This window comes from Anarhichas minor, unplaced genomic scaffold (genome assembly GCF_050575085.1).
Source record: "Anarhichas minor isolate MPS153535 unplaced genomic scaffold, ASM5057508v1 ptg000136l, whole genome shotgun sequence".
Classification (NCBI taxonomy): Eukaryota; Metazoa; Chordata; class Actinopteri; order Perciformes; family Anarhichadidae; genus Anarhichas; species Anarhichas minor.
In genome coordinates, this window is record NW_027466582.1 from 4,787,450 (window position 1) to 4,797,472 (window position 10,023).

General features: G+C 43.0%; 3 protein-coding genes across 3 annotated transcripts; 1 reads left to right on the top strand and 2 right to left on the bottom strand.

Moving 5' to 3' along the window:
• Positions 1-748: 748 nt before the first annotated feature.
• LOC142942275 (leukotriene B4 receptor 1-like) lies at positions 749-2,682 on the bottom strand. The gene has a single exon (XM_076084539.1). The coding sequence runs from the start codon at positions 2,671-2,673 to the stop codon at positions 1,717-1,719; it is 957 nt and encodes a 318-aa protein (XP_075940654.1). The 5' UTR covers positions 2,674-2,682; the 3' UTR covers positions 749-1,716.
• A 1,986-nt stretch (positions 2,683-4,668) lies between these two features.
• On the bottom strand, positions 4,669-5,583 carry LOC142941887 (leukotriene B4 receptor 1-like). The gene has a single exon (XM_076084014.1). The coding sequence runs from the start codon at positions 5,572-5,574 to the stop codon at positions 4,669-4,671; it is 906 nt and encodes a 301-aa protein (XP_075940129.1). The 5' UTR covers positions 5,575-5,583.
• Positions 5,584-8,060: 2,477 nt separating this feature from the next.
• Positions 8,061-9,488, top strand: LOC142942396 (inactive serine protease 35-like). The gene has a single exon (XM_076084694.1). It carries the CDS (start codon positions 8,061-8,063, stop codon positions 9,486-9,488), a length of 1,428 nt encoding a protein of 475 aa, XP_075940809.1.
• Positions 9,489-10,023: the final 535 nt, after the last annotated feature.

The following is a 10,023-nucleotide window of genomic DNA, read 5'->3' on the forward strand; positions in this document are numbered from 1 at the left end:
GTAAAAGCATTTCACACACAATATTCTCAAACGCTAATGAATTTAAAACAACATATGCGTTCTGCCTACATGCTACATATCCACTTTTGGAAATATTGTTTATCATGATATATGCGATTGAAAGATGTTTAAATGAAACCTTGCATGTTTCGACAAAGTAATCTCCCCAGAAAGTCCATTTAGTAGCTGTTTAGTATCTGTACTAGAGCCTTCAGTCACATCATATGATCCGTCAAGGAATTGTAGATATTTTTCTTTTTTTTAGGAGGGGGGGGGGGCACTTAAAGGATTTTGTGTCTATTTTGGTTTTAAATTTCAGAGTCAGAGTTCACTTTTGACCTTGGAAAAAGCAGCTGACAGAAGACTTCGTTTGACATTTGAGAAGCTCTAAAAGTCCTCAGAAAATAACAAGTAACAACGAAGCAAACTCCATCTACTGATGAATATCATGTGATACGATCGACAGCTCTAAGAATGCTGTTCCCAAGGCCAACGATGAACTTTGAATCTCAACTTGTGTCGTTTGTTTGCAATAGAAACCTTCAGGTGATTTACTGTAATTAATCCTGCTCTCCACAAACACCATCTGTCAGTATGAAAACAGTAATACAGTAATTGAGCCTTTGATTGACGTGTGTGTGCATGTTTCATTTACTAGTTGATCTTTTGACTCTTTGCCTGATTCATTCAAATCAGTATTTTTACATATCTAGCTCAGGAGCAATCAGCACACAAGTGATTATTTTCTCAAGAATATCTTTGTTTTTATTTTTGAACAAGTCAGCAAAATATACACACAATAAATTTGCAGAGTGCACAACAGATATGTTAAATTAACAGAGCAAATCTACGATATAGGAGCGTATCGCACAATCAAGCCCCACTCATCCCTCACCTCCTCTAGCCCCATCCTCAGGCCGGAATTACATAGAATAAAAGGGTACTTCGTCCCAGGAGTGACACAGGAAAAAGGTTAGAAGTCGGGATTTATATTTAGAAAAGAGAGAAAATAAAACTCAGTAAACAAATAAATAAAACAAGGATGATGGGGGAGGGTTCAGACATTGCCAACATATACAGATTGTATCACTGATAATCTACAGAAAGACAAAAAAGTGTGAAAAAATAAGTCTTTAGTTTGTTTAAGGGATCTGAAGGTATTTCAGGAAAGGTCCCCACACCTTTTGGAATTCATCATTTGACTTACAAACTGAGTAGCGAATCTTTTTCGAGCTTGAGACCAGACATAATGTCCCTCAGTCATTGAGTGTGGGTTGGTGGTGCAGCATCTCTCAATTTTAGTAATACTGCACGCTTGTTCAATAGAGAGACATAGGACAGTGAGTGGCGTTTGATCGGAATGTATCAGTTTAAAGAAATAGTCCCATACGTTGTCCGATAGTGAGAGGTTTAAATCCTGCTACCAGGCAGTGTTAAATTTGACAAGATGGGCATGTGTTATACCTCCCAGCTTGTCATAGAAAGCGGATGCACACATTCAATTTTTCATCATTAAACCACAAATTATCTGCAGCTCTCTGTGACATATGTGAGAACCACACCCCTTGAACTGTATATCTGCATGAGAGCTTTTGACTAATAACACTTATTTTTCAGCTCTACAAGAACAAAAACAATTTCTCTATTTTCATTATCGTCATCAAGTTCCCCACATCTTCACTGGTATTTTGGGGGTTTTCATCGATAATACGATAATTAGATTTGCGACATGCGAGCCTCTGCATTAACAACATTATCTACATGTATGTGTTCCCTTTTTTGGCACACAGTGCACATGTTACTTGAAGCAAATGCGTAAAGGAGTGGATTCATGAAGCTATTTACAAATACCAATGCTCTACTAATGCCCCAGCTGAGCATGCAAGACTTCAACAGGCTGTCATTGCTGAGTGAAATAGCTGCCACACTCACCATATTTGTGATATGATATGGCATACTTAGGACAATAAAGGTCACGATGATACTTGTGACCAGCCGCGTCGTCTGTGGGTTGTTGAACAAAGCTGCCTGGTTCACTTTCCTGTGGAGGCTGATGTATGAAAATACCAGGACAGTTATTGAAACAATTCCCATCAGAATCTCTGACAGCAGCACGGCCACCTGCTGGGCGGAAGAAGAGAAGTCAGATTTGCAGGTTGTCCGGTGCTGGTCCAAGGTCACCTGTCGAACCACTAAAGACGGGATGGACAGGATCATCGCAATCAGCCAGAGCAGACCCAGCATCCTCTTCTTTCCTAGCTGATGGAAGCATTTCTGCAGATGCACCACCTGTAGGTAGCGCTGGACACTCAGCGCCGTCACATTCAGCATGCTGCCATAAATGCTGCAATAAACGAGATACGAGAGGAGCTTACAGGTCACCAGGCTGAGGGTCCAGCTATACAGTAAAGCGTAAATCCACAGGGGCAGGGTGAGCAGGCAGAGCAGATCTGATATGGCCAAATTCAGCATCAAACTCTGGCTCAGACTGGACAGGTGCTGCCAGTTTGGTCTGAGGATGATCACAGCGATGTTTCCAGGAACTCCCAGCAGGAAGCAGAGGGACAGTACCAACGCAGGGATCAGACCGGTGTAGACCCAGAAGGCAGGAGGTGGAGGTCCAGGAGAGCAGGAGATATTAGACGGGACAACAGAGGAGTTGAGTTTGTCCATGCTGCAAACTTGCTGGCAGAAAACCCAAATACTGTGCACTGAGCAAGTGATGAAGAAACTGTGGCAGTCTGTCACAGGAACAAGATGTTGTCCTTTGATGTGTTCAAAGAGGAATGAACAACAAACTAACTGATAGATGCAAATTAACTAAAATCTTACCCGGATATCACAAGTTCCATCATGGCTGTGTGGTTTTGCACATGGTGTCATTATCTGATGCATTTTCACACATTCTGTTTCCTGCAAAGAGAGCTTTCATACTATTTCCAAGTAAAAGCATTTCACCCACAATATTCTCAATCGGTAATGAATTTAAAACAACATATGCGTTCTGCCTACATGCTACATATCCACTTTTGGAAATATTGTTTGTCATGATATATGCGATTGAAAAATGTTTAAATGAAACCTTGCATGTTTCGACAAAGTAATCTCCCCACAAAGTCCATTCAGTAGCTGTTTAGTATCTGTACTAGAGCCTTCAGTCACATCATATGATCCGTCAAGGAATTGTAGATATTCAAATTTCTTTTTTTTTGGGAGGGGGGGCACTTAAAGGATTTTGTGTTTATTTTGGCTTTAAATTTCAGAGTCAGAGTTCACTTTTGACCTTGGGAAAAGCAGCTGACAGAAGACTTCGTTTGACATTTGAGAAGCTCTAAAAGTCCTCAGAAAATAACAAGTAACAACGAGGCAAACTCCATCTACTGATGAATATCATACGATCGACAGCTCTAAGAATGCTGTTCCCAAGGCCAACGATGGACTTTGAATCTCAACTTGTGTCATTTGTTTGCAATAGAAACCTTCAGGTGATTTACTGTAATTAATCCTGCTCTCCACAAACACCATCTGTCAGTATGAAAACAGTAATACAGTAATTGAGCCTTTGATTGACGTGTGTGTGCATGTTTCATTTACAAGTTGATCTTTTGACTCTTTGCCTGATTCATTCAAATCAGTATTTTTACATATCTAGCTGAGGAGCAATCAGCACACAAGTGATTATTTTTCTCAAGAATATCTTTTTTTTTATTTTTTAACAAGTCAGCAAAATATACACACAAGAAATTTGCAGAGTGCACAACAGATATGTCAAATTAACAGAGCAAATCTACGATATAGGAGCGTATCGCACAATCAAGCCCCACTCATCCCTCACCTCCTCTAGCCCCATCCTCAGGCCGGAATTACATAGAATAAAAGGGTACTTCGTCCCAGGAGTGACACAGGAAAAAGGTTAGAAGTCGGGATTTATATTTAGAAAAGAGAGAAAATGAAACTCAGGAAACAAATAAATAAAAAAGGATGATGGGGGAGGGTTCAGACATTGCCAACATATACAGATTGTATCACTGATAATCTACAGAAAGACAAAAAAGTGTGAAAAAATAAGTCTTTAGTTTGTTTAAAGAATCTTAAAGTATTTCAGGAAAGGTCCCCACACCTTTTGGAATTCATCATTTGAGTTACAAACTGAGTAGCGAATCTTTTTCGAGCTTTAGACCAGACATAATGTCCCTCAGTCATTGAGTGTGGGTTGGTGGTGCAGCATCTCTCAATTTTAGTAATACTGCACGCTTGTTCAATAGAGAGACATAGGACAGTGAGTGGCGTTTGATTGGAATGTATCAGTTTAAGGAAATAGTCCCATACGTTGTCCGATAGTGAGAGGTTTAAATCCTGCTACCAGGCTGTTTTAATTTTGACGAGATGGGCATGTGTTATACCTCCCAGCTTGTCATAGAAAGCGGATACACACAGTTGATTTTCATCATTAAACCACAAATTATCTGCAGCTCTCTGTGACATATGTGAGAACCACACCCCTTGAACTGACTAACAACACTTTTTTTTCAGCTGTACAAGAACAAAATATTTTTTCTATTTTCATTTTCGTCATCAAGTTTCCGCACTCTTCACTGGTATTTTGTGGTTTTTCATCCATCATACTAAACATAGACTTGCGTCATGCGAGCCTCTGCATTAACAACATTATCCATGTTCCCTTTTGTGGCACACAGTGCAGATGTTTCTAGAAGCAAATGCATAAAGGAGTGGATTCATGAAGCTATTTACAAATACCAATGCTCCAACAATGTTCCGGCTATCCATGCAAGACTTCAACAGGCTGTCATTGTTGAGTGAAATAGCTGCCACACCAACCATATTTGTGATATGATATGGCATCCATAGGACAAAAAAGGTCACGATGATACTTGTGACCAGCCGGGTCGTCTGTGGGTTGTTGAAGAAAGCTGCCTGGTTCACTTTCCTGTGGAGGCTGATGTATGAAAATACCAGGACAGTTATTGAAACAATTCCCGGCAGAGTCTCTGACAGCAGCACGGCCACCTGCTGGGCCGAAGAAGAGAAGTGAAAATCGCAGGTTGTCCAGTGCTGGTACAAGATCGGCTGTCGAACCACTAAAGACGGGATGGACAGGATCATCACAATCAGCCAGAGCAGACCCAGCATCCTCTTCTTTCCTACCTGATCGAAGCATTTCTGCAGTTGCACCACCTGTAGGTAGCGCTGGACACTCAGCGCCGTCACATTCAGCAGGCTGCCATAAATGCTGCAATAAACGAGATACGAGAGGAGCTTACAGGTCACCAGGCCGAGGGTCCAGCTGTACAGTAAAGCGTAAATCCACAGGGGCAGGGTGAGCAGGCAGAGCAGATCTGATATGGCCAAATTCAGCATCAAACTCTGGCTCAGACTGGACAGGTGCTGCCAGTTTGGTCTGAGGATGATCACAGCGATGTTTCCAGGAACTCCCAGCAGGAAGCAGAGGGACAGTACCAATGCAGGGATCAGACTGGTGGAGACCCAGGAGGCAGGAGGTGGAAGTCCAGGAGAGGACATATTAGACGGGACAACAGAGGAGTTGAGTTCCATGCTGCAAACTTGCTGGCATCTGTCATACTGTGCGCTGAGCGAGTGATGTTGGAAACTGCGCAGTCATTTAGAGGAACAAGATGTTCTCCTTTGATGTGTTCAAAGAGGAATGAGTTACAAATTTACAGATTGATGATAATGTATCACAAGTTACCCAGGCCAGTCCGTGACCCCAGTGAGAACTCTATTGTGTCCCCTGTTCGGAACTTGTGACACTGGATGACCAGCTGTCCTTCATTGCCGACATCGCTGGGACAACCGACTCCTGCCGATTCAATCTCCACAATATTTGGATGATATGTCTGTTATCGCACCCAGGAGGCAGCGAAGGTTCTGGTCCATGCTGTTCACATCTCACGCCTAGACCACGCAACTCCCTCCCTGGTGTGCCTAAATGTGCTATCCTAACTCTGCAACTCATCCACAATGCAGCAGCCCGGCTGGTCTTCAGCCTACCCAAGTTCTCCTCTGCACCCTACCAGTGGATGCTTAAATCTTGGCCCAGATACTGCTCAACAAAACCCTGGACTGTTTGCTTTCCTGGCTCCACAATGGTGGAACAAGCTCACCATTGACATCAGGACAGTGGAAACTCTACACACCTTCTTTCCCTTCGTCTTTCGATCCGTTATTGTTTCTAAATGTAGCACTTGAAGTCGATCAGGTCATTTGTGGAAGCTGATATACTTTTCTCGATTCTTGCAATTTGTGGGTGCCATCCACAGAGTGGAATGCACTTATTATCTAGGCCAGGAGAATCATGCCATTGGTTGTGTGCGTGTGTGTGGGCGTCTGTGAGTCTGTCCCTGGCTAATCTTGCATTGTGCTGCAGCAAACGTCTTAATATTTTGGGTGCCTAGTTACAGCAGCATGCTCAAGTACCTCTCGTGGTTGTGGTGACTCACATTTCCTCAAAACACCTTTAATTGCCTGTTTTATTCTGCCAATGACTTCGTGCTGACTCCTCACTCACTACTCTTAACCCGCCCCGCTAGTGATAACACGGCTGAGTGCATCTCCGAACCCTCAATCTGCAACTCAGTGCCCGCAGTGAGTCTGCCGTGTGTTTGGCTAATAGCTAACAGAACTACCAGTGCACACACTTTTATTGTTTTGTATGGTGTGTTTTGCTAAAGGCTAAAGGCTAAACTAAACCCTGCTATCCTTGAAAAGTGCAAAACATCATCTGTCAGTATAACGGTAACCTCATAATTAAGCATTTGATTGGTATGTGTGTGTCTGTCGGTGCATGTGTGTGTTGGTGTTGCAACATCTAATCAAGGAGAAAGGTGGACTTACTGCTCTGAATGAACTCTTGTTGCACCAAGCAAAGAAACACTTAAATAAACCAACAGACGTCAATATACAGGTTCCCCCAGATCTAAGAGATGTAGCGAAGTGTGTGTGTGTGTGTGTGGGTCTGGACTCACTGCAAATGTCACCTGACATAAATCTAAACTTATATTTTGGACCGCAAAAGCACCGGATAAACACTCTCAAACACAACAGTTTGTCTGTAAATCTCTCTGTGAATAACTTGACATCTAAATTAATTTCCTTCTAACCATCACTGTTCTTTGTGTATTTCCGACGTTATCACAATATTTTGCGGAATCTGCAAAAAATACTCCAAATTCTCTCCACATGGCTCCACTTTTGACCCAAAATGTATAAAATGTATCATCACATGATCAAAACCTTCATTCATGCTTGCCCCTCCTGGCTGACTCCCCCTTTCTGTCTGTTTGCTCGTTGCTTTATTCTGCATCAGAGTGGGATGTAGATTTCTAGGATCTTGCACAAAGCTTCTCCTCGCGCTCCAGTTGTTTTTTTTTAGCCCATTAAATGATGGAAGCCAGTCAGCTGGGAGCTGTTTGTATGGAGAGGTTTTTTTATTGATGCAAAAGAGGACATTTACTGGAAGTTTTGGGGTTGTGTTTTTTATTGTTTGGAGGTAGGAACATGCTTGACAAATCTTCTCAAACTAAAGTCAAATCTTTCCTTGTTTACAAAAGCCATGTTTTCTCTGTATCTTTTTTTCTTAATTATCTTGGGTTTCTGACAGGCTTACTTCTTTTCTAAGCTGTGTATCTCTTTGAATAAGCTCATAGAATAAGATGAGACCTCTTGACTTTATTTATACCAGAAAATAGTCAACTAATGTCAGAAATGAATTGATGTTGCATGTTGTAATAACGATAGCATTACCAGCATTTTGAGCTATATATTCCACTAATTCAATTGCAGACACCTCATGTTAATTCAAAGTAAAATATCTCCAGTAACTCTTTGCTGTTCAGTGGTGTATTGTTTAGACATTGCGCTTGTGCGCCCTCTTCTGGCTTTAAAACCAACATCAACGCTACTAGTATGAGATGTGGGAACAGACATAGAATTTTTCTCTTCACCTGATAACAAAATTAAAACATGTTAAAAGGCTTTGATCCATGCTATTTCTATCTTGGTTTCTCTTTCTTTTCAGTGGGATGGGATTCAATCACTATCTGTGTCTGCTGCTCTGTGCAGCAGCCCTGACAGTTTCTGAAGTTTTTGGTAACGATGAGAACAGCGAGGTGCACAGGTGGACCAGGCAGAGCCTCCCGGTGCTGCTGGACACACACACACAGCCTCTAAACACGCCTTTGTTCAGGGGCCAGGAGGAGGATGAGGAGAGAGGTCGGACAGAGACACTCTGTGGAATAGAGTGTCAAAGCAGCCTACCACCTATGGACCAGACTGAGCAAGAGAGGATTCTGGGATATGAGACAATGCATGAGAACGGCACTCGCACTCATACAGATATCAGTTTGCAGGGTTTTAACAAGACGTCTGCGGGAACACCAGCCCACTCACTAGCTCGCACCCGCAGGAAACGACAGGTTTTTGGAGCAGATGGACGCTTTGTGATCTCTGATTCGCATTTTATCACCAACTATCCTTTCTCTACCGCTGTTCGCCTCTCCACAGGCTGCTCTGGAGTCCTAATATCCCAGAAACACGTGCTGACCGCGGCACACTGCATCCATAATGGGAGGGACTACCTAGAGAGTGTCAGAGGCCTTAGAGTAGGGGTGTTGCAGCTCAAGACCAAGAGAAGGAGAATGGGTGGGAGGAGAGGAGGGCGGCGGAGGCGTGGGAGGAAAGAAGTGGGGGAGAAAGTTGAGGAGCAGATAACGGAGGAAGGTGAGGAGCACAATAGTCTTGATGAAGATGTAGTGAGAGGGAGACAGGGAGGCAAAGGCAGGAGGCGCAGGGGAAGAAAAGAGGGTGAGGAGGATGTAGCTGATCATAGTGACCTAGAGAGAGGAGGACGAACAGGGAAACAAAAAAGTCTCAGTCGTATGAGACGTAGTGCTGAACCCAGGAAGCAGTCCGTCTTCCGTTGGACACCAGTTAAACAGACCAGAATCCCTCAAGGATGGATCCAAACCAAGAGCTCCACAAGCTCAGTGTCCCCTGACTACGATTACGCTATTCTGGAGCTGAAACGACCCCTTAAACAAAAGTACATGGAGCTGGGAGTGGCCCCCTCTGCCACCCCTCTGGCACGGATCCACTTCTCAGGCTATGATTCTGACAAAAGCCTGCTGGACAGGCGAGGAAATGAGAAGGTGGTTTACCGGTTTTGTTCGGTGGCAAACCAGTCTAACGATTTGATGTACCAGCACTGTGACGCTCAGCCGGGCGCCACAGGTGCAGGTGTTTACGTTCGTCTGAGACAGGAAGTGGGAGAGAAAGGCAGGAAGGGGAAGTGGCAGCGGAGGGTGATTGGGGTGTTTTCAGGCCATAAGTGGGTGGAGGGGAAGGGAGGTGAGGAGAGGGATTTTAATGTTGCAGTGAGGATTACGCCACCCAAATATGCGCAGATCTGTCACTGGATCCATGGAGATCCAAATCTCTGTAAAGAGGTTTGACTGCAAAGCGATGGATCTAGAAAAATATTATTTTGTTAGTTGCAAAGAGACTCAGAGATCTGGGCCTGTGTGTATACAACTTAAGAGTCTTAGGAGTGGTCCTCAACTTTGACTAATCAGTTGAATTTATTTTAATATGAAATAGGACTTAGAAGCTTTGTACAAAAAAATGCTAACTTTTAACAAATTTTTACTCTTAGCAGCTTTATACATACCGACCCAGGAATGCTGAGCTGACACCAGCTGAACACCTCAGTGACAGTTTGTCAAGCAAATCTATAATCCAGGAATCCTGCACTTGTCCCTAGTTCTGGATCTTGATCCTATTCTGCCATTTATCAGTTAATTTAGAAGCTGTAGGAAATCCTTACGAATGAATCAAAAATGGCTAAGAACATGAGAAAGTATTTGAATTTGTTTGAATTAGTTAAGTTCTTCAGTTTGTGAGAGAAATTCACTGTTACCTTTTCTAAATGCCACACTTGTTTGTCTGTCTCTGAAACACCTAACTTATATAACTGAAACTGTAATTATG

Coding starts and splice junctions, on each gene's coding strand:
- LOC142942275 (XM_076084539.1), bottom strand. CDS start 2,673: ATGGACAAACTCAACTCCTCTGTTGTCCCGTCTAATATCTCCTGCTCT.
- LOC142941887 (XM_076084014.1), bottom strand. CDS start 5,574: ATGGAACTCAACTCCTCTGTTGTCCCGTCTAATATGTCCTCTCCTGGA.
- LOC142942396 (XM_076084694.1), top strand. CDS start 8,061: ATGGGATTCAATCACTATCTGTGTCTGCTGCTCTGTGCAGCAGCCCTG.